We start from the raw sequence: 25,179 nt of genomic DNA on the forward strand, positions 1-25,179 counted from the left end.
CAGCCATTAAATGCCATTATGAGATGTGAGCCATCATCATATCCTTTAACAGATGAGATCATACATAAATCAGACTACCCACTGCCTTAAAAGTCCACTAAAAGTGATTTTCAGGTTTCTTGTGATGGACAGATCTAGATAATGGGAATTTTATAGAAGGGAATTGCAAAGCTTATCGCACCCCGGGATCGCTGTTTCCCCTTTTGGCCTCAGTATCTTTTTGTCTCAGCGGCATGATGCTCTGCAGAGTAGCTGTACACTCTACAAGTCCTTTTTAACAATAACATAACAATGAACTATACGACCAAAAGGATAGGGTGGCTAAACTGTATTGCATTCCTCCTTGCAAGTCAAATATTTAGGGTATAGTCCTTGCTGTGAATGCAGCCTACCAGCACCTGTTCAAAGGGCAGATTGGATGCAGAGTTTTTCAAAGTATGGTTATCAAAGTATTTATTACGGATCTTCCTGCCACTAAATTACCGCCTTCAATTTAGAATGGGGAGGATACATTAAGGTAAAAAGTTTGAGAAGAGTAAAGATGTGGTCTGCCCAATTAAATCTGAATTAGAGACTTAGATATGATGTTTGTTTCCTTATGAAAATCAGGTACACGGCAAACCCTTTTTAGTAGAAAAGTAATTTGAAATATTGCATTAAGTCATTGTTCAATAAGAATGATTTGGGGAGAGGTATGTAGGTCCCTTTGTCTCGCTCTGTGCAAAAAAACTGATCATAACAGAAGATGAGTTGATCAGTGCTATATTCAATGGAGCCATCAATAAAACTCTTTTGATTCCAGGGGCGAGTATAACATATTCAGCCTCTGTGATTTAGATGTTATGTTTTCTTTTTTAACCTCCACAGTGAAGCTTTGGGTTGATAAGAAGCTTCCTGCATTTATTCAATATGCATTCTTGGAACTTCTTATGGATAAAAGGAAACCCCCCCACATAGGTTTTTTCCATTCTACCGAGGTGGAGGATGGTATGTCCTTGAGGTAAATATGTATTTTTCAGGTTTCTGTGATTGCAGTAGTATCAACATCAAAATCATGCATGAAATCAGGAGTGGAAGATACATAAGAGACCATAGATTTCTTGTTCAGGAGGGCAGATTTGATGAGCTGGGTAGAATATGGGTTACTGTGTTAAAAGAAGGTCATGCATCTGAGATTGCTGGTAGCTTAAATACAATGGGGTAACCCAATATCCCTCAGAACCTGGGCAGTTACGAAGTAGTATACAATTGGTTCTGTCGGGGGCGTGATATCTCTTCTAGTCAATAGCATTCATCACACAATTATTCAACAACGTAGACAAATTAATCTGCAATACTCCAAAACCAAACCGTCTATGGTATTGAAACAGTCTTTTTTTATATAAATTCAAGCATTTATAAATACCATATTTCAATATTTTTGGCTGTTAATGGTACAAGGTGACATGAAATTTGTGAATAACGTGACTTTAAGTGCTCAGTGATAATGTGATGGTGTAGTATATACAATAGTGCCTGGGGGATGGGAGAGAAATAGGGGGGACGGGAGAAATTGGCCAGAAATGTTCAATCAAAATGAGTCGTTCCGTGGGCTAAATGAATGAGCCTTTTCACAGAGCGCCCTAACTGGTCCAAGTGATGTGATGTCGACGTTTCAACCCTGGGAATGCATGTTTCATAGGTCAATGCGGGTCTTCATCAGGACATAGGAGTAGGGGTAACAGCCTAAGTGGGCCCAGGTGGGCTCACCAGAGCATAGCGCGAGAAGTATCACTTTCAAGGCTGTGGTGCAGAAGTTCCCTTTCAATCCGTTTCACTCAAATGCCACCGGAGGCCAATCTCCATGGTGATTGTATGAGATTGCTTGGGCAAATTTATTTTTGATTGAGTTTTGGACACATGGCTCTTAAGATTGTTTTAGTAGGATGTCCTGTGCAATCTGTGATCACCAAGCGTTTAGGTTCCGGTGTGTTCGAGGAAATGTGCATGAAGGAATACTCTGAAGCACTGTGGTTGGCTTGCATGTTAAGCTGTTCATGAGTGTGTTGAGTGAGGTATAATTGAGGGTAGGGGTTAGGAAAGCAGTCCCTACGAGGGGATTGCTTGTGGAAGAGAAATGGAGAAGTTGGCATGCAGAATTTGCATAATCTCATGTAAGCAATCAAGTTTAAGTTTTATGTCAAGTAGTTGTTTACGTATCGCTCACATGGTCAAGCATAAGTTAACTTTCTCCCGTCTTACCCAAGCAGAACTCGGTCAACAGCAACATTTGTTGAGGAAGAGATCAGCAGTTTCCATGGGGTTTTCCTTGGACCATCCGCGGCTTCGCTCTTTTCAAAGAGCTGGACTAAGAACAACACAACAACTGCCAACAAATAACTCTTTCCAGCTCCAAATACACCTGCCAAATGTAAATGAGAAACAGAGATATTTATTTACTGTGTTATTTTCACCAGAAATTGTTTTAAAAAGTGAAACTGAGCAACAAAGGCACACTGTTATTCAATATGATTTTCCTCTTTTTGAGCATCTGAGTATTTAACTGATCCAATAAGAACCCATACCCTACTTTTCAACACAGGCAAATGCCACATACCTTGCTTCCGAGTTCCTGAAACTGTTGTTGAGTGGAGTTTGAACGACACATTTTACATTTACATTTTGACCAATGGACCCCACTAAAAGGAGAAAACGACCAGTCTTCAAGCCACTTTTAAACTTTTGGACAGTTAAAATGCTGACACCATAGGACAAAACAAGGTGCTCAATATGATGGATGCCAGGAGAAAGAAGACACGGAGAACAAAGAAGACATGGACAAAAAGAATAACAGCTTTGAGAGACAAGATAAGAGAGAAGACGCAGGAAAGAAGAAGTTAGTGAAGAAAAGGGACAGTGGCAAAAACAAGAGCAGAACACAGGAGAGCGAGGCTGAAGGACAGCAACCGTAAATGAGAGAGAAAATCAGTGCAGGCAGTAACTGAAGAAGGAGGCCCAGGAGTGCCCAAGACCATGAACGGATCACTGATGTGTATTTCTTGGGGGTGACAAAGAGCTGTGTGAAATCGTGATTAGGTTGTTTGCTGACTCTATGTCCATGATAGTTGCAGTAGCTTTTTTTCTTGGCACAGGTACCCCATCAGAATGTGCTGCTGCATTTCTATGGCTTTGTTTCTTGCAGCCGCAGTTTTTGCTTGTCCTTGCACCCACTGATACTGCCACTCATGTATTTCGTTTCCACCGCTCGTTTTTGTAGTCACACTTGGATTTTTGGAATGTTTTGAGGCTTCTGGAGAAGGGCAGTTGGAGGCTGACAAGATATTTCTGCAGGCCCCCAAAAGACAGACAACCAGGGGCTGGCACTCCTTTAGATAGTTGTATCCACTGGCCAGGACACAAGTGCAACACAGCTACATCTATTGAGATTTCCTCAGGAAATCATGACCCACATTTTACATGAACGAAGATGTATATGTTCTTAATGGATACCCTGAGTGTGAGAAAAAAGTAAGGAAGTTACATGATAAGAATGAGGATAGTGAATAATGCTCTTAAAATTAGATGTTAATAACCATAAAGACAAGCATACCACTTTTGGGTACTGTAGAAATCAGTGATTGGTTGCAAGCAACACATCATGGTTGTACTTGCTCTTTGACAGCAACCTCTCCCAAAGGGTGTGTAAAAGGCGGTGAGCAAAATCAGAAAATATCACAAACAAGTGAAGGAGCTATTCTGGCAACTTGGTGAGGATACCTGTGTGGGAGCACTTCTTTATGTCTTTACTGCAGTGTAACAGATGCGGGGAAGGACATAGAAGGTCATGGTGTCCCTGAAGACTTTATGGGTATAAGCTTGCAGTAAAAAAAAGCTTACAAAAAAGACAACTCAGGACAAGGAGCCAAGAAATGTCTAATACTGTGATGACATAATGGGGTGTAAGATTTGCCAATATTTCACTGCGGGGCATACATCGATGCACTCTTGGTGCAAATGTTTGCCTTGCGGTGATTGCCCTGCGTTATTATTTAAGGGGCGGGCGAATGACGGGTGCCCCTCCCACCCCAACTGAGCGCTGCTATTGGTATTTTTATTTAATAATGCATACAAGCCTATAAGAATCTGTTGCCTATTTTAATGTACTAAAATAGTGTGCTTTTCGTTCCTTTATCACATGTGCTACAGCACCTACCTCAAGCTTAATGTTATTTCACATATAGTCCCTTATACAGGACTATGAGTAGTCTTCTGAGATTCTTCACGTTACACCGCCGTTCACAAGCATACTTTCTCATGGTCCTCCGACAGAAAAAGTACAGTTGGAGACCACGATCTGTCTGAGAAAGGCATACATTGTTACATCATGGCAATAATGGTTCCAAGGTGTTCCTGGCTTATAACCATGTCAGGCTCACACAAACTGGGCTATCTGAGCTGAGGGATGTGCACCCTGTTCAAACAGGTATGCAGAGCTGTATTCCACCTTGCACAATATCAAACCCTTTAAAAGAAAATTATAAGTAGCGGAGACTAAGCATCAAAAGGAATTATTGAAAATACTGTGGTAGCTCTTTTTTTAAAATAATGTTTACATTCCTTGTATTCTGTATTGTCATTATAACTGTCGTATTTGCTAGTATTGTTTTTCATAATGTCCACTACCCTGGCTTCGAGCAGAAGACTCTAATCACAATAGGAAAGACTTCATTATTGTTTTATGGCTTTGAGGAAAGGGCAAAGGGAAACCTGAAAAGTATTATACACAAAAGGTAATGTGAGAAATGCTTCCAAATAATCTACACTAAAGGCAGTCGCACAAGGCAGCATTCCAATCCATCATAATGGGTTTCCTCGAGCAGCAGGGTCAGTACTGATTTGCATTAGGTGGGCCTCTCTCTAGAGTGGCACAAAGCTTTTCTTTTGCAAAACCAAACTTGATTCAATCAAGTAGGAGTCCACAGTGCAAATGAATAAGGTGCAGAGGTTTATAGCAGCTATGAATTAAATGTTGGCAAATTTTCCAGCACATAGGCAACTGCAGTCCCTCACTAGCTAGCTCAACACCAGAATAACACCTTTGAGTGTTTAACATGGGCATCTGCAGGTAATTGACTCCAGAAGCAGAGAAAGAGGTACTCCCATTCCAGTAATACCTCTAAAGCGCCACCACACTGAAATTGGCACTGAATTCACTGGTGATTCAGATGAGCAAATAGGTTTATGTTGGTATTGTTATGTACAGGGATTGTCAAATGAAATAATACACTTTCATATCACAAGCAATCACAAGTGGCTGAATTACCTTCTCTACAGTTGGTGTTTAGTCAGACTAAATTAGGCCAAACGCAGGCTTCAGTCTTCAATTCCATTGCTAAGGAACTTGGCAAAAGCGAAAGGCTGTTGGGGTGTATTAAAAAGTGAATGATAATTGGATGTGAAAGTTAGTGGAGAACCTTGGCTGATAAGAAAAGATTACTTTACATTTACATTACAGCTCTACAGCTTTGGTAGCTTTCATAGATTCATATGCCTGAATCGTTCTCTGTCTAAGAACCGTTGGTAAGGAAAGTTAAGAAAGTAGTGTACAGAAAACACCATTTTAACATTGCAGTGTCCTCTTCTCTGTATGACCTAATCTACACTCAAGGAGAGGGAGAGGGTAAGAACTCCACTCTCATCAGTGGATTCAATAGTTCACATTTTTAACAGGTAGTAAAGAATCAGGAATAAGGGAAACAGGGCGAGGCACGTGTGAATGTAAGGAGGATACCAAAAAAAAAAGAAGACTAGCAGTTACATGTAAATAACGTTTTCTTCTTCTTTAGCATCAGATCGTTCATAGATTCACATCCTTGTATTATGCTTAACAGAGAAATATAATTGGAAAACCACGATGGATTGGAAGGAATAACCTTATGTAAATAATTTCTAAAGCACAGACAGTCCCACCATTGCGTCCATCCTCGTGTGCAATTGAGGTATCAGTGCTTTCTGAAAGAATGGGTTGTTCTCTATATTGCTGCTTCACACATCTCCAGATGGTGATTCCAGAGAAAGATGCTACCATTGTGGCCAAGCCCCTGGAGGGGCAAGACTTATCTGCACCTGGTAAAACCTACCAGCATGTGTGACAAGCTGCAACGCAGGCAGCAATCCATCTAGTTAGGCCTAGTTCAGATAATGCCTGCCCTTGGTAGCTTAGCAGAATGTCACGAAAAGTTGATCCATTCATAATCATTTTTGTTCAAATAAATCTTCAGACATGTCTAGATATCCAAAGAGTGCAGGGTCCTGCCAGCTGTGGTAGAATATGGAGGAAAGAATGTTTGTAGTACCATTGGTATATTTACATGGAACCAAGTGGCAACCGTAGGTATATATTCTAAGGGGTTCACCGTTCTTTAAGAAACACAGGTGTGGCCCTTTAATTGAAAGGACAGAATAGCATGCCCGAACAGCCCCACTCTGCACTTTATAGATCAGCATGAAAGCTTACATTCATCGCGACTCATTCAATACGGCTGCTGTATTGAGAGGACAGCTTAAGGATTACACGACGGCATACCGAAAAACCATGAAGTGCCCATTGATTTAATCAAAGCAATTAGCTCATGTGTCCTCAACTCATTTGACTATGCTGGTGTCCACATTTATGAAGGGTAGCGCCTAGAGGATGACCTCATTAAAATGATTATGTTACATGTGAAGGAGGTCGAAACGAGTTGGTGCAAGTTACAGAAAAAAGAAGAGTGTGTGATCACTACAGGAAATTTCCCTAGTATTGTAGGTGAATGCACACTACTTATATGAACTCTCCTGGGGGCATCGGAATACAAACAGCCCCCTCTGGGACTTCATTTGTTGAAAAGAATGAAATCTCTAATGAGTACTGAATAACTCTTTGTACTAATAGGACACTGTGATGTTGGTATGTTATATTAATTTATAAAGCGCACGGCTACTCAGCAGAGTGTCCCGGCGCTGGCATTGGAGGAATCGGACTGGCCGTGGGATTAGCTGTTAAAAATGCAGGGTTTGAGCTTCCTCTTGAACAAATCCAGGCTGTGTATAAGCCGAAGATCTAGTGGGAGTCTAATCCAGAAAAGAGGTCCTAGATAGGAAAAGGATCTCCCACCCATTCTGAGGCGGTCAATGCGGGGCACCTTTGCCAGGCACTCCGAAGAAGAGCAGAGAGGGCGAGTGAGTACTGATTCTCTTCTTGAGATATGATGCCCCGTCCCGTGCAAGGCCTTATGCAAGAGGACCATGGCTTTAAAATCCACCCTCTATTTCAACGGGAGCTAGTGCAGGGCACTTAGGTGATGGGTCATGTGGGACTTGGGAGAAAGTCTGAGCAGCAGTCATGCTGCGGAGTTCTGAACCACCTGTTGTCTGTTAAGCAGATAGTCTGAGAGGCCCAGGTACAGAGCATTCCCATAGTCTAATCCAGACATAATCAGTGCTGCACTACCTGCCTGCCAGCAGACTCAAATAGTAGAGGAAGACTTTTTTAGCAAGCAGATCACTCTGAAGCAAGACACAACAAGAGCTTTAATCTGTGGAAGGAAGGAGAGGGGGCTATCTATTTTGTTTCCAAGATTCTAGACGCAGTTTTGAGGGAGGCCTGGGTGTGGCAGGTTGTTCGGCCAACAGGCTTCCACAAAGTTGTGGGGGACATCTGCAAAGGTCACAATATCTGTTTTATCTGAGTTGCATCTCAAATGGTGCAACTACAGCCACTAAAACACCTTGGTGAGACAGCAGAAATCAACTTCCCGTCTAAGTCCATGCGTGTTATCTATGTACGAGATGAATTTAGCGCCAAGACTCCGCGAGAATAGCAAGAGGTGTCAGATATACATTGAACAGAGTGGGACTGAGGGCCGAGCCCTGCGTAACACCCACCGAAAGGGGTCTGGCTTGTGCTGTATAAGGTGGCAGCCAGAATTCCTGAGTCCGTCTGTCCAGAAATGAGGTTAACCAGTTGAAGGCCAGCTGTCTGATTCCTATCTCGTGAAGGCGCTTGAGCAGCATAAGGTGGTACCTCTGGGACTTGATTTGTTGAAAAGAATTAAATCCCTAATAAGTACTGAATAACTCTCTGTACTAATAGGACACCGTGATTTCATGATTGTACTGACTGATTTTTGATTTAAATTAATTTTGTGCCTTATTTTTGTACGCCATATATCTATGCATATTCATCTTTACAGTTGATGGAGTGCTTAATAACTAATTATTTTCTGAAATAACACAAACTAACTTATTAATGCACATTGTTTCGATTTCTTGTGTATTATTATATAAATTAAGGCTTGACTTTTGGCAATTAGGGACTCTTTGTATTGTGTTTTTAGTATATTGGACCCTTTCGCAGGAGCCTTAACCAAATCAAACCCCATTTTGTTCAAGAAGAGCCTTTAGTAGAAAGGCTTGAAGTTGCCCGACTCATCTTGCTGAGGTGATGGTCACTAAAAAGGCTACTTTCCACGACAATTCAGGTTAATGTCGGTGTGGGTCTCACAATTAGCAGAAACATCCTGAATTCCCTCATGACCTCTTTTAGCACTCTGCAGCAATACAGGTAGGGATGTTCCAGCCTCTTACAATATTTTGAGATGGCTGCCACTGCAACGGAAACACTCAAGAGATAATATTTGAGGCTCACTTTAGCCAAATGTAAAACTTTAAAATTTGAGGAACCATGCTGATTGAGTCTGGAGCTATGAAGCATGCCCAGAGCATAAATGTCCTCCATTTCATGTGCATTATTGTTCTGGCTTTTGGCTTTCACACAATCTGCATGCTTTCCTTGGCATACTGGAGGCTAGCCACCACCTGTAATCCATTACCTTTTGTATCTTCTCCACAAAGAGTACAATGTCATGCTGCATATGTCTGCTGTAGCGCATCAGGAGTGCTACTGTCTTGGCCAATTTTACAGTTGTGGTGGCCAGGAAAAATACTGTCATTCTTGTCTATGGTATTCTTTGTTGGAAGGTGCTCTGCAGTGTAAAGAAAGACAACAATAATGGCACTGGATGACTGTTGTAATTACTTAGTCCATATTTACTTGGTTCATCAAGAAATGAAGGGAATCTTCCTTTATTCCTAGTAAATTCTTGCCACGTTCATGGTTGCTGAAGCTAAGTTCCTCTTTTTATTTAGGCCTTCTTACTATATGATTGCACCTCGAGATTGCCCCATGCTTTAAAGCCAAGCTAAAACAGGGTTTTTCCGTGGAGGGGGGTGGTAGTCTGAATTTGTGTGAACACCTTTCTAAAACACTGTGAGAACAACATACAGTGGTGTAAAAAAACAAAGTACATAAACTTAAGATTATATGATTGTACACATTAAGACATATTTGACCTTCTTTGAATCAAATATATCTTAATATTTTTGGATGCATTTGCCTCCTATCGTTTTTCTCTAGGGTTTCTGGATGGAAGGACTTTTACCCCAGCGTAGTGATATGAGCTCAAGCAATAAGGTCATGCTGTGCAGAAGCTTAAACAAGCACCCATGACAGGGTGCTGATGGACCAGTGTGCAGACACTAAGGACCTACAGGGACCACACTAGTTGGAAAAATCAGTTAGCAGAAACAGGAAAGCTGAGAGGCTGATAAGGAATTTGCAGCTAAAGTCTCTACCAGATAAGACGTTACCAAAGGTAAGTAAATTGTTCCTCTGATAGAGCCTTCTAGTCACAGATTCCTTACCTTACAATAGATACCCATGCAATACCTCTCCAGAGGTGGGTCTGAGAACAGATTCAGACCAGTTAGGCTTGGAGGACTGAACAGACAAAGTGTACTTCACAACAGGCCTGACTGTCCAGAGAGTAGAGTTTGGTAAATATGAGCAGAGATGCCCACATCGCAGCCTGACCGATGTCCAGGATGGGGACTCCGAGAGCTAACATAGTGGTCGCAGTCTTGGCTCTGGTGGAATGAGCCTGCAAGCCCTCAGGGGGTTGCTTTTTGGCTTGTGCGTAGCATATATTGATGCAAAGTACAATCCATCTGGAAATGGCCCATTTCTGCATATCTTTCTTTTTGCTCCGGCGAACCCAATGAAAAGTTGATCATCCACCCTGTATTCTTTGTTACGATATATGTAGAACTATAATGAATATGCTACTTACCAGTATGCATCTGTTCTTGGCATGTAGGGCTGCTAACATTCATATCTTAGCATTAGATCGCCGCCTAGTGTTGGGTCCGGATGATCGCACATTGTTGTCCTGGAAGAGTCTTCGAAGTATCCTGAGATAGGTGGCTCCTCCCCTGGACTACAGTGCGCATGGGCATCGGCTCCATCCCCAGATTGTACTTCGCCATTGTGGCAGAAGATGGAGTGAAAAGTGTAAAGGATGTCCATGCTAATGATTGAATACAATAGTACATCTGCAGCTGCGACAGGCACCGGGGAGGAGGGTGGGCGATATGAATGTTAGCAGCCCTACATGCCAAGAACAGATGCATACTGGTAAGTAGCATATTCAGTTCGAGGCATGTGGGCTGCTAAATTCATATCTTAGCATAGAATACATAGCAGTCCCTCCATCAGCGGCGGTTGCCCGTGCCAGCTGCAGAAACCTGAAAAAGTGTCTTGAGAACAGCCTGCCCACAGCAGCTTGCTGCTTGGAATGCACATCAACACAGTAGTGTTTTGTAAAGGTATGTGGTGTAACCCACGTGGCTGCTCTGCAAATGTCCTCTAAAGGAATGTTTCCTAGGAAAGCCATGGATGCCCCCAATTTGCGTGTGGAGTGCGCCCTTGGGGGTATCGTTAAAGTGTGCTTGGCCTTTTGATAACAGATTTGGATGCACTTAACAATCCACCTGGCTATTCCTGCTTTGGAAATAGGGTTGCCTTTGTGTTGTGGTGCGAAGGCAACAAAAAGTTGTTTTGTTTTCCTAAAGGGTTGTGTCCTGTCTATGTAGTACATCAACGCCCTCCGTACATCTAAGGTATGGAGCATTCTTTCCGCCACCGTTTGTGGGTTTTGGAAGAATGCCGGCAAGTCAATAGTTTGGTTGAGATGAAACTGTGACACCACCTTCGGAAGGAATTTGGGGTTAGTGCGTAGCACTACCCTATTTGGATGAATTTGAATGAAAGGCTCTTGGATTGTGAGCGCTTGTAGCTCACTAACCCGCCTCAGTGACGTAATAGCTATCAGGAAAGCTACTTTCCACGTTAGGAACTGGAGTTCACACGAGTGCAGCGGCTCAAATGGTGGTCCCATCAGTCTGGTGAGGACCACATTGAGGTTCCACACCGGAGCTGGTGGTGTTCTTGGGGGAATGACTCGTTTCAGACCTTCAAGGAAAGCTTTAATGGCAGGCACCCTGAAGACAGAGAGATGCTGCCTGTTCTGAAGATAAGCTGCTATGGCGGATAGATGTATCCGAATGGAAGTGTACGCTAGATTGCACTTGTAAAGATGCAACAGATAGCAAATGATGTTAGGGATAGATGCATCTAGCGGGTTGATGTCATTGGCTGTACAATAAATGACAAAGCGCTTCCATTTTGCAGCATAGCATGCTCTGGTAGTTGGCCTCCTTGCCTCCTTGATGATGTTCATGCATTCTGGAGGCAGGTTAAGGTATCCAAACTGTAGGACTTCAGGAGCCAGATCGCCAGGTTGAGCTGTTGCGGATCTGGATGCTGAATTTCTCCATGGTTCTGCGTCAAAAGTCTGGGCGTGAGGCGCAGTCTCTGATGCGGCACCACTGAGAGTTCGAGGAACGTGGTGTACCACGCTTGGCGCGCCCACGTTGGAGCAACCAGGATGAGAGTCATCGCGTGCTGCCTTAGCTTTCTTGCCACCAGCGGTATCAGTGGGGCTGGCGGAAAAGCGTACGCAAATTTGCCTGACCAGTTCATCCATATCGCATTCCCCTGCGACTGTGGGTGAGGAAACCTGGCGGCAAAGTGTTGGCATTTTGCGTTTTCTTTTGTGGCAAACAGGTCTATCTCCGGATGACCCCACTGCTGGAAGTACGGGTGGAGTACAGATGGGTGTAACTCCCACTCGTGCATTTGATGGCTGTATCTGCTGAGCAGATCCGCCATCTGATTGTTCTTGCCCGGGAGGTGTTCTGCCATGAGGAAGATGTTCCTCTGAATGGCCCACCGCCACATGCCCTGAGCCAGATGAGACAGCTGTGGCGAGTGGGTGCCCCCCTGCTTTTGAATGTAGTACATCGCGGTCATGTTGTCCGTCCGGACTAACACTACCTTGTTGCACAGATGTACAATGAAGGACTTGAGCGCCATGAAGATTGCCATCAGTTCCAGATAGTTGATGTGCATCTTCTGTTGCTGCGTCGTCCATAGTCCCTGCACTGTGCAAGTGAGCAGATGAGCTCCCCATCCCTGGAGAGATGCGTCCGTTGTCAGGATAATCTGTGGCACTGGCTCCTGGAACAGTCGGCCCTTGCAAAGGTTGTGTGGAGTCCACCAATGCAGAGAGTCGTATGCCCGACTGGTAACCAACACTAGGTCTGTTAATTGTCCTTGAGCCTGTGTCCACTGATTTGCTAAGCACTCCTGGAGCGGGCGCATATGTAACCGTGCGTGAGGGACTATGAAGATGCAGGAGGCCATCATGCCTATCAACTGCATGAACACTCTCGCTGGAAGCGAGTGTTGTGGTCTGAATTTCTGGATTAGAGACTGCATGCTGTCTATCCTGACTTGGCTTGGTTGAGCCATGGCCGTCAGGGTATTGATCGTCGCACCTAGAAACTGCCGGACATGTGCCGGCTGAAGATGCGACTTTGGGTAGTTCAACGAGAAACCTAGATTGTGAAGGAGGTGAATGGTAGTCGACATGTCCGCGGCGCACTGTTGTTCCGACTTGGCTTGAACGAGCCAGTCGTCCAGGTAGGGGTAGACATGGATGTTCTGCCTCCTGAGGTGCGCTGCTACTGTCGCCAGACACTTGGTAAACACCCTTGGGGCTGTGGTGACTCCGAAGGGTAGGACCTTGAACTGGTAATGCTTGCCTTGGATAGTGAACCTGAGGTATTTCCTGTGGGACGGGTGTAGTGGAATGTGGAAATAAGCATCCTTGAGATCTAAGGTTGCTAAGAAGTCCCCTTGGTTTAACAAGGGAAGAATCTGTTGCAGTGTAAGCATATGGAAATGTTCTGACAGTATATACAGGTTGAGGGGACGTAGATCTAGAATGGGTCTGAGAGATCCGTCCTTCTTTGGAATAAGGAAGTACAGGGAATATACCCCTGTGCCTTCCTGTCCCACTGGCACGAGCTCGATTGCGCCTTTTTGCAGCATCGCCACTACTTCCTGCTGCAATAAGTGCAAGTGCTCTGCGGACATAGGCCTTTGCCTTGGTGGAATGTTGGGTGGAGTGGATTTCAACTCTAGACAATAACCGTACTGGACTAGTTGTCGCACCCACCTGTCTGTGGTGATGTTTCCCCAGACGGGCAGGAACTGCTGCAGTCTCCCCCCGACAGGTGTCAAGTGGTCGGGGGATAGTGACAGAGAGTCACTGTTTGCTTGGGGTAGAGGAGCGGGAGTTGTTGTTCCCTCTGCCGCGTCCTCTGGTGCTGTTTCCTCGGTAACCCCCCTTGTTCTGTTTGGCGTACGAGGATTGTGCTCCACCTCTCGAGAATTGCGATTGTTGACCCATCTGTCCTCTGGTGACTCCACGCGCACCTGAGCGACGAAAATTATTGCCACAAAACTGTTGTGACTGTAGGGCCCCCATTGACTTAGCAGTTTCGGTGTCTTTTTTAATTTTTTCTAGGGTGGTGTCAACATCTGGACCAAACAGTCTATCAGGATTGACTGGCTGATTAAGTATGGTTGTCTGGATATCTGGTTTAAACCCTGATATGCGGAGCCAAGCTTGTCGTCTTAGCATGACGCTAGTGTTGATAGCCCTAGCTGCTGTGTCTGCGGCGTCAAGTGCACACTTGATGGCTGCGTTGGAGATCAGTTTTCCCTCCTCCATAAGCAGTTTGGTGCCCTCTTGAAACTGCGGAGGCAGGTGTTGTATAATCTGCTCTAGGGTGTCGTAATGCGCCCTATCGTAACGTGCTAAGAGTGCTTGTGTATTTGCAATACGCCAAAAATTGGCAGCTTGTGCAGCTACTCTTTTGCCTCCTGCCTCTAGCACCTTGGACTCTTTGTCCGGGGGAGGAGCTTCGCCCGTCGTCTGGGAGTTGGCCCGTTTCCTGGCATTTGCGACCACAAGAGAGTCCAGTGGCAACTGTCCCCGAATGTATGCAGGGTCTGCAGGTGCTGGTCTGTACTTTTTTTCGATACGTGGATTGACCACTCTCGCTCTGGTAGGCTCTTTAAAGATGTCCGCAGCATGCTTCAGGACCCCTTTGAGCATAGGCAGCGTCTTCACTGATCTTTCAGAGACTGAAAAAGTGTCAAATAGAAAGTCTTCTTCAACTGGGTCAGCATGCATGTCCACATCATGATTAGCAGCTGCCCTCTCAATGAGTGCATGAAAACCTGCAGAGTCCTCTGTTGGGGATGCACGTGCACTGAAAGGCTGTGGGTCTTGCCCCACACTTTGGGTGCCTTGGTCACCAATGTCATCATATGAATCTGGCTGTGCATCTGGTTCATTGATGGGGAAGGTGTATTGGTCATCCTCATCATATCCCTCACCCTCAGAGTGATCTGGTGAGGGTGTAGGGCTCCTCCTTGGAGGAGGCTGGATAGGTTCTATGAGGCTTGAAGCGTCTTGAGGAAGCCTTTTCTTCTTCAGGGGGATGACATAGGAGTCCACTGGCTCTGAAGTGATCCTCCTTTTGTAAAGGGTCAATTTGCCTGTGTCGGCGTCGATAAAATGCTCAGAATCCTCTTCTGAGTCGAGTACCCGACTTGAAAGTGCCCCTGAAGAATCCGACTTCTTTGGCGTCGATTTCGTTGAAAAGGCCTTCGGCGCCTCTTTTGGTGGCAGAAGGAAAAGAAGTTTACTCGCAGGCTTTGCCGGAGTGTGTGGCGATGGCATCGGAGCCGACGTAGCAGCGGCCTTCTCCCTGATTCTCTGTAGTGAAGAGGCGATGAGGGATGCTTCACTTGCAGTGGCCTTTTGCGCCGACGAGGATGGCTTGACTTTCCCCTCGGATCCGACGTCTTGGCCCTTCTGAGTCTTGGACGAAGATGCTGCCGCCGCCGACCCAGAGTCCTTGGACCGATGCGCAGATGTGCCAGCCTTCGATCCGTGTGCTTGTGTCGCCTCCGTGTCCACCACGCGTCCGACTAACGAAGTCCCAGTCGGAACCGGAGCCGTGCCGCTGGCTTTGGCGTGCTTGGACGGTGTCGCAGCGGTTGACCCGTGCCGACCACCCTTCTTAGAGGATCCCTCCTCTGGCGCCGACTTCGACCCTGTGGAATCGACCGATTTCTTCGACTTCTGTGGACCGGAGGCCGACGGAGTCGATGAAGTAGCCGGTGCGGTAGCTTTCATAGGTACGGCCGCCATTTTAGGGACGCTCGAGTCCATAAGTTTCGGTTTCGTTTTCTGGTCGGCCATTTTAGGTGTTGTCGATACCGTAGGTTTTGGTTTCGGTTTCGAAACGTGCTGCGCAGCAAGTGTGTCCGTGGCCGGGCCTGAAGGCGGGGCCGTGGCTTGCGGTACGGGGTCTTGGGTAAGGCCAACAGGCGATCCCGTGACCCGATCGTGATCTTCGTAACCTTCGGGGCATAGCTCGTCCCCTGAGCTATCTTCCGCGGCCCCATAAATCTCTTCGACGTCCCCTACCTCGTCGACGTATTCAAGGCCTTGACCCACGACTCCGTCGTCGTCTACCGGATCCGCCTCGACCTCCGTCTCGGGCGGGGAGATTTGGAGATGATGACTCTGGTCCTCCTCTTCTTGGTCTCCGAAAATGTTTGCCGGATCCGGGGCCGCTTGTCTGGCCTCCAGGCGCACCGCGCGCCTAAGCTTGAGAGTCTTCTTAGACCTGAATTGTGCGCAGGCCTTGCACTTTCCGTCGTCATGGTCTGGTGAAAGGCATTTGTTACAGACGGGGTGCAAATCTATATGTGGGTATTTGGACCCACAGAGCGGACAGAACTTAAACGGACTCCGCTCCATGTTGGAAAGTTGCAGTCGTGTCGCGATGAGAAGGCCTCGATGTCCGAAGAGTGAAAAAACTCCGCTGAATCCGACTCCAAGAGACGGAAGAACTCGAGACCGTGCGCAAACAATACCGACGCTATGAAAACAAGGCCTTTTGGCCTTAAAAAGTTAGTTTTTCTCGGTTCCGACAGAGAGAGGTCGAGACCGCATCCGAACCCAATGGCGGAAAAAAACAATCTGGGGATGGAGCCGATGCCCATGCGCACTGTAGTCCAGGGGAGGAGCCACCTATCTCAGGATACTTCGAAGACTCTTCCAGGACAACAATGTGCGATCATCCGGACCCAACACTAGGCGGCGATCTAATGCTAAGATATGAATTTAGCAGCCCACATGCCTCGAACCGTTCTTTTTGGGTCCATGCAATGGAGTCACTCCTCTTCCTCTTTGGAAGAGTAAGTTGTAACACAGAAGATTGGCAGTGTGATGGCCCGGCCAACATAGAAGGGTGTCACCACTTTCACAGGAACAAGGGACATGTTCTCAGAACCATTTTGTGTGGAAAAATGGTGGTGTATGGGAAGTGCACAGAGTGCTTGCAGCTTGCTTGCAGCTCGCTAACTCTCCTGGCCAACGTAATGGCCACTAAAAAGGCTGTTTTGATGGTCGAGAGATGCAGAGAGCAGCTATGCATTGGCTCGAAAGACGAGCACATCAAGTCAAAACTAAGTTCAGGTCTCACTGGGGTGTGACGAAGGGTTTTGTTGCAGTCCTTTTAGAAAAAGAGTCGCAACAGGTGATTTGAATATGAAGGACTGATCCCTCAACAGCAAGAAAGCTGATATGGCCAATAGATACCCTTTAACCGTGCCCTAAGACTTGCCAGGCTAATGACAGAAGATGGAGACGCCATTCGTGATCCATGAGGTGTCAACGGCTGAATCATCCACTCTGGTGTTCAGAGGTGCTGCCACTGCCATCACCTTTATGAAAACCTAGGGGCTGAAAGGGAGCACAGTGCACTCAAAGCACATGTGGCCCACTTTGAACGGCAAGTGATACCTTTGGGCAGGCAGGACAGGTAGGTAAATATAGGTGCCCTGCAAGTCCAATGCTACCATCCTGTCTCCAGGGCAGACAGGACCAGAGGTAACACGAGCTTTTGAATTTCACTTTCTTCAGAAAGAAGTTGAGAGAATGCAGGTCTAATTCAGGGCTGAGGCCTCCTCCCTTTTTCGGCACCAGAAAGTAGCAGGAATAGCAACCATTACCCACTTCTGATGCCGGTACCCTCTTGATGACTCCTTTGGCCAAATGAGCTGCACTTCCTGACAGAGCAGGGAGAGGTGGTCCTCCATCCGCCAATCTGGGGATGGTGGCATGGGTGGTGAGTTTTCAGTGAACTGAGTCTTCCACAGGTCCAGAGGTGTACTAAAATGTTGAGTCTAAGGGTCCAATATCTATCCCTGGTGCCCACTTTGAAGTAAACAGAGATTTTGGAGGTTTCAATCCTCAGGGGTGTTTGGAATTTCTTTTCTCTCTGTCGCGGGCCCAGATTGTCTGGGGATCACAATAGACTAGTGTCATACCCTTTGTGAGTATGCTCAGACAGAGCCTTTGTAATATGCAAGTGTGGTAGGTGACAGCTCCTCCCCCTCATCAATTCAGAGATCGCCCTTCCTGCCTATTATCCTTTGTCTCACTGCCTGGGAGTAACACACAAAGACAAACTACCAGCAACGGCTAGTCATGTGACCTAGAATAGAGGCAGCAGACACTAAATGGTTGGGACAAAAAAACGCAAACATACTAAAAGTGGCATTTTCAGAACTGTCACTTAAAATCCGGCTTTAAATTACAATTCTTTAAACACTAAACTCAAAATTCCTACTTGCCCCCAACTGAAAGTTACTACTGATTACATGTAATAAGTTAACTCAATGTTATCCTATGGATGTCCCAATTTTTAAATACACTGCACTCTGCCCTTTGTGCTGTTTAGGGCCTACCCTAGGGGTGAATTATATGTATTAAAAAGGAATGTTTAAGCCTGGCAAAAGGATTATTTAGCAAGGTCATCATGGCAGTGTGAAGGGGCTCCGCTTTCTTCCCCGCCCGGATTGACTTCCCCCCGAAACTCACCGCTATCGGACCGGACTGCAAACCCCACATACGAAAACCGTATCAGCAGAGCCGCCATGACGAGGAGACTCCCGCCCCTCTCTGTGTTACAGGAGCCAATAGGAGAAAGCCGCCGACCGGAAACACATCCTTCCGACCCCGGAAGTCCCTCCCCGGAGGCGGCGACAGAACCAGTGAAAAACAGATGGGAATCTCAGAACGCCGTCGGAGAATCGTGGCAGGACGCTCGGACCGGAGGAGAAGACGGAGACGAGGCGACTCTAGAAGAGGACGTGTGGACAGAAGATTGGTGGAGACCCTGAGGAGGTGGCTGAAGAGCGGCCGCAACTCGAAGGGAGAGTTGCGGCGGACCGCTTGAGTACGAGTAAAAATACCCCAGGGAGCACTGTATATAGTGTGTAAAATATTCCTCCCTCTCTTAGGCACCCGTAGTCACGAACCACATAGTAGCAGCCCCTATCTTGCACTGTATATTATCTGTAAAGCACTCCCACTGTGTGGAATTCCTCCCTTCACATACGTCTTATCACTCTTGCTGTATACCCGTCCTTTGTTCCTTCTCCCAATCCCGACCTCCCTCACGGACCCCTTTTTCCTCGCCTCACTACCCCGGTGTCGGTGGAAGGAAACTCACAGAGTTCCCGTCGGACTAACGGTACCTTCTTGTCTCTTGTTGCCCTCCGAGGTATCTCCCCTGCGCCGGACCTGACCAGACGGCTCCCAGGAAAGTCCAAGACCCCAACATCGGAGAAGAACCCGGAGAACCCTTGGACATCACTGTTATTCCTCTTGTTCTGGTGGATCATACTGTTAAATAAATACCGGCATAGCCCACTATATCCGGCCTCCTTGCCTGCTTTTCCGGCCCGCCGCACTCCCACCTTCACAGGCAGTTTAAAACTGCACACACAGGCTGCAATGGCAGACCTGGGACATATGTAAAGGGTGTTGTAAGAGGGTGGCACAATCAGTGCTGCTAGCCCAATGGTAGCACTTAATTTACAGGCTCTGGGCACATGAAGAACCACTTTACTAGAGACTTGCTAGTAAATTAAGTGTGCCAATTGGGTATAAGCCAACTTCACTCTGTTTAAAGTAGACAGCACATGCTCTTTAGCATGGTTAGCAGTGGTAAATGTAAATGTATTTGAGCTTGTAAAGCGCACTGCTACCTGTCCGTAGGTTTCCTGGCGCTGTATAACTCTGGGGAACCCGTCCTGGCTTTCCCTGTGGGATGGTCCCTGCTGGGAGTCCCCAAGGTGGAGCCAGGCATCTCCGGAATTGATGGGGCCGTTGTGGAGATTAGGCAAGCTAATGCCCAGAGTTGCCAAGTGGAACCCCTGATTAGAGTAAGCACCAAAGCGAGAATTATCGAGTCCGCTCACCCAAGTCCACGACCCTGCCGCGCCGGGAATTGAACCCTGGTCCCGGGCCGACTTCTGCTCCAGGGTCTGCCACCTCTAACCAGTGAGCCACACTACTCCAGTGGTAAAGCACACAGAGTCCTAAATGCCAACAAAAACAGGTTCAGAAAGCAGGACGGTGAAGACAACAAGGTCAGGGATGTCCCTTCAGAAAGGGTCAAGTCCAACAATAAGATTATATATATCATACTTACCTGACAGCAAACTCACTACATAACATTTCCCAGATGTCAGAATGAGGAAGCTACCTAATACATATGTAATGGTCGTACCACACAATACACAAATATTGGACTGCAGTCTTGATTTACAAAGAAAAAATAATTGGGATTAAATTGGCTTATGATCCTAGATCTTGTATGCTGGCGCTGATGAAAACACCCCAAAAAAGAAAAATGTAATTAAGTTCCAAGACCACACATTCACAGTGACACGGAGACAATTGGCGATGGACTGAAAAAATAACAAGTACCGTTGATGCCACATTGTCAGTGAGCTATAGAGAAAGGCAAAGGCAGGAGGGGGGCAGTAGTCACAAATAACAAACACGAGTGCACAGACCAGCCTAAATGAGATAAAGTGCGACAAAGTATCCAAAAAGAACAATGCTAGACAACACTTAAGGACAAGAGCAAGCCACAGGGGAGCAGGACAATGTGTAGAAAATCACCACACCCACCTCAGAGCTCCCCCATTACCAAGGGCACGTACACATGATGCAGGCACAGGCAGAACAGAGTAAACCTCAACAATAAAAGGATATAGATGTATTCCGTTTAACACCAGGCATAAAAGTGAAACGGCTGCACCGGTTATGCTGAATTAAATAACAAATAAGTCATTGTTTTCAGAGTGTATATATAAGTTGAATTGGAACCAAATAATAACAAAGGGTTAGACACATAATGAACATGATACAACTCGTATAACACCATTACGCCACACATTCTAGCCCAGTTGTGCATGCACACAGGAATGAATAGGAAAACAATGCATGCCTTGAAAATGGTTGATTGACTTTATGCACTGTTGAAATCAACTGTATCTGAAATACAAATTCAATAAAATAAATAAAGAAAAAAGGACAAAAACAAAAAAATTGCTAGACATTACCCTCAATCTAAAATATCTTCATTACTTTGTGTGCAGGAGGGAGGGAAGGATAGAGGATTGCTAGGGATGCAGATGTTGCATTTCCCCTTAAAATAGTAATACATTTCTATTGGCCTCTGCCGCTTAGTTATGAGCATCAATGAGAATGTGCTGATTACTTCAACACGTTCAACATAATGAGAGCAGAAAGTAAGAGCATAGATTGTTAATTCCTGGTAAATGATCAGGATATAAACTTTACATTCACATTAACGCATGTTAGAAAATCAATACATCTTTTTTCTAACTTGGTTTATCTTACAATAATAATTATTGAGAGATAAAATAATATGTAATTGCCCCTGGGACAACCTGTGACATGCAGGAGAGATAAGTACCTAAATATGGAGCCACTGCATACATGCAACTCAACACAAGTAGAAGGGTATTATAACCATTAAAAGAAGCAATTTAAAAAGGCAGTTGCATGAAGAAAATGTCAGTAGATGTGGTCAAAGACCACATATAAGACTTGTTGAAAAACTTTAATGGATTGGGAATTGAAAATTAAGAGCTTCCATATTAACTCTTCACTGTGGACTTTCTCCTGTAAATGATGTAACCGACCTGCACCACATCAAGTGACTGTGACCAAATGACAGAAAATAAATAAAAGATTAAAGGTTTACCTCTCACTAGGATACAACCTTTTACCATCTAAGCATTAACTTAGACCCGTGTTATAGTGGTTTAACACTAAATTAGGGAAATTATAGGAGATTTGTGGGTGAATCTTAAAAAAACCGAAAAGAACACGTCCCCATGAAAGTTATTGAAGCTATTACTCACTTTGCCTTATTTGTATTGTTTTGTCTGTTCATAGAAAATGTATGAGAAGGATCATTCTGAAATGTTTTATCTAAAATGCAAACATCCAGTCCTGGCCTAGGATATTTAACTGCAGGAATTCTGACATATGTATTATTAATTATTAGTCCTCTGTAGTTACATTAGGCAAACCTCTTAACCCCTACAATACACCCTAAGCAGTTTGTCATAACCAGCACCAACTCTTGTAACCAGGATGTCGAGAACTCTGGGGCAAAGTGATTCAGTACGCCACAATCACCAGGTCTCACTAGGCCTAAAGTGAATCAAATTAAGCATCAATGCAAGTTTCCCTTAATGTAAGCACACCAGAGCATCTCCTTTCTGAACATGTACATTATTGCTACGTTTACTTGTGTGAACAGTGTTTTATGTTCATGGCTAACCCACTGTAATCTACGATTTACACATGGATAACAAATGACCCTGACTGAACCCTGTATTAACAGCACATTTGTCCTGTCAAGGAAACCCTTGAACTAGAAACTGAATCAATGTAATTTGTGAATACAGAATTTGTTTCGAACTCTGCATGTGACCTGTTCCATGAAGTAAATCAAACTTTGTGATAAAACAAAGACAAATTACCATGGTATGCCTGAACTTTTGGTTTAGGCCTACATTCTAAATGGATCTATGAAACAGCAGGCTGTAACATATGGATAAAAACAGAGTTCTAATGTTCACAAGTGTTACTATATCAGAAAGCATTCTTGGTCAAGATAGTTTAGGACCGCCCTGACATATTTCCCAAGGCATCATTGTAATTCCCTTCACTGTCAAGAAGAGTTCATGTAGCGGCTGTTTGGCTGCTATTTCTAAGCTGTGGGCAATACCACCCAAGTGTTGGCAGGTGGAGAGAATATTTTAAAATAAATATTAATTTCTAGAATGTTTAGGCTAACGTCAGAGAGACACCGAGTTTCTTCTAAGATTCCTATACATGGGGGGAAATAAAGCAGTGAAGTTGAGTTGGCACCGCTACCAGAGTGCATGGTGAAAAAGGCAATTTAATTAACTTGGCATGAAGGAGGATGACAGATCAGCTAGAGGGCGAAAAGTATCTGAGGGGGATGGCAGGAGAAGGGGGTGGAATGTGGCAGATGTCTGTAATGCCTTCTGGTGGTTTAAAGTTGGTATTATGTTAGGGCCACCATTTAGATTCCTGGGAAGGCTCAAATTTCCTTATCTCAAACAGGAAGGAGCTATTTTATCCTGAATGCGTCAACTCACTGCACAACTCACATTCAAAGTAGCTCATCAATATTATGAGCAAAGTTTGTCAAGCCACAAGAAAGATTTCTGAATTGTCAAAATATATTGAGGAAGATGTCTGAATTGAAGGCCCTCATGCAGTCTCTTTCTTGTGGTCCAAAGGATACTGTTTGAGTCAGAGTACAAAAGGATTACTGATCTGGAAGGAATTTCCAATAAGCATGCTCTATAATAAACTTCCATCAACATTGAGCCGGTCAGAAGAGCCCTTGATGCTTAGTAAGTAGACCAGCTGGTACCTCTAAACTGTGACTAAGAAAATTCTTCTTCTTCATACAGTAAGTCTATTTCTCCTCGGTGCCTGGTGCAATATCTAATACCAGGAAAAAAGATTAGACAAATGCAGTTAAATCTGCTAACTCTGTGTGCTGTAATGGTGCAGATGTAGGTGATTTAGGAATCAGAAAGTCTGGTCCAGAAAACTTAATGCCTGATCAAAGCATGGAGGAGCCTATGTTTAAGGTCACAGCTCCAGAGATTGGACCTCTTTCTGTTAGTGGAAAGGCAATTGACAGTATCCCCACTACACCTCAGAGAAGACCATGTTGCAAAGCTGTTAAGTCACCACCAGGACACTCCTTGGCGTAGCTATGAGCATTATAATCGCATATCATATCATATCATATCATATCATATGAGCTACAACACTGGTAGCATGACTAAACTCCTTACCCTATGCCTAGGTTTCCCATATCATCAAAATGTTCTACTTTGCCAGAAGACAAGGAGGTGATGAATTAAGTAGGTTTAAATCAAATACTTGGAAACCCAATGTACGAACATGAACTTACAAACTGCAGATCAGACTCTCAGAATACTAGTTGACTCAAAGAACACCGATTTTACTGGGATACGTGAATTTCAGAGTGAAGGCCTGAATATTTTAATAGATTAAATATAAGCAAGACAAATCTAAAGTGAACGTTTCACAACTACTACTCAATATCTTAGATTAATAAAGAAGATGGTGATTTTAGAAAAATTGTGCTTTTGATAAGTACACAATGAATGCTTCAATAACAAGGTTATCAAGATATTCCTTTTGAAAATATCCTGAAAAACGAAGACTTAAGACGTGTCAGGGCAAATTTGAGAGACCGAACACAATAACACCTTATACAGTCAAAGCGTCTGCACTCCTGGTAAATTACAGAAATAATACACATATAACCACTACTTCTGGTTGAGGGAGTGGACAGCCATACAAAAAAACTATTTTGCGGCACAAAAAATTCTTATAAGCGGAAGTCCAAAATGTCACAGGACACAGAGAATAATTAACCAAAATAGTGCTCTTGCAGCATTTTAAAGTGTTGCACATCGGAAGAGAGACACTTTCTACAGATTGCATAGGAGCTGAGACTCACTTGTTGTATTGTAAGACTCAAAGCAAATATAAAACCATTCACAGCAGACTTCCATGTGTACTATGCATGCCTGTTACTCATTAGCGGCCTGATTGGCTGTGCAATGTTTGCCAACGTGTAAGTGAATGCTAAGTGGACCAATGCAGCATATGTCAATTGCAGTTCAGTGCCACAGCTCATTTCCCCTACTGGCTGCGGCCCTTCATCCACCTCAGTACGCCAGCAGATCGTAAGCAACGCAGCAGACACTCAAATAATGTGCAAACATTCTGCAATGTCCCCAGTGCTCTGTTCACACATGTGCATGCCCGTTTTCCTGGTGGATCAATACACAAAAGCTTGATCTTCCAGCTATCAGCGATTGCTGTTCAGTTGAATGTTGGGGATTAACATGATATGTGGCTGCAGGTGAGTAACAGAAATGCAGAAGATGTGCATGTCCACTTGGGGTACTATATGATGGTGAAAGGCACAAAGCATTACTCCGAATTCTTTAGAACATTATACAGTATTACAGTGTATCCATAAGCAATCTCGATGTGAAAGTCTAAAAATTCATATACTTGTTGATACTTCTTTCCTGTTGTGTCTAACACAATAAAACAACACTGGGCCAGAGGCAGCTGCTTTCTCAACTTCTGCCACAGGCTCAGATCAGCACCACACAACTCCATGAATGGTTTAATCTGGTGCAAACATGAGCGTTCCGACATGAGATCCTCATATAGGCAACATCTTGAGAACAAACTTATGAAATTCTGACTGTCTGAGGCCGGAAATAAACACCTCTCCCACCAGGCTTTTAAATAACGAACATCACTTATGGCCCCAAAAATTAAAAAACTGGAGATCTTGACAGCCTTAAGCAAGCGCTCCCAAGCATGGTCAGTCAATCAATCTGGG

The 25,179-nt window shown here is 44.8% G+C and overlaps 1 protein-coding gene across 2 annotated transcripts in view; it reads right to left on the reverse strand.

Moving 5' to 3' along the window:
- Positions 1 to 25,179, reverse strand: part of ZGRF1 (zinc finger GRF-type containing 1) — an 829,426-nt gene that overhangs the window by 169,902 nt on the left and 634,345 nt on the right. For both annotated transcript variants that reach the window (XM_078676730.1, XM_078676729.1), the window contains exon 22: positions 2,242 to 2,401. In XM_078676730.1, coding sequence (XP_078532856.1) covers positions 2,242 to 2,401 — 160 coding nt within the window. The remainder of the gene's footprint in view (positions 1 to 2,241; positions 2,402 to 25,179) is intronic.

Source organism: Lissotriton helveticus, chromosome 2_1, assembly GCF_964261635.1.
Source record: "Lissotriton helveticus chromosome 2_1, aLisHel1.1, whole genome shotgun sequence".
Taxonomy (NCBI): domain Eukaryota; kingdom Metazoa; phylum Chordata; class Amphibia; order Caudata; family Salamandridae; genus Lissotriton; species Lissotriton helveticus.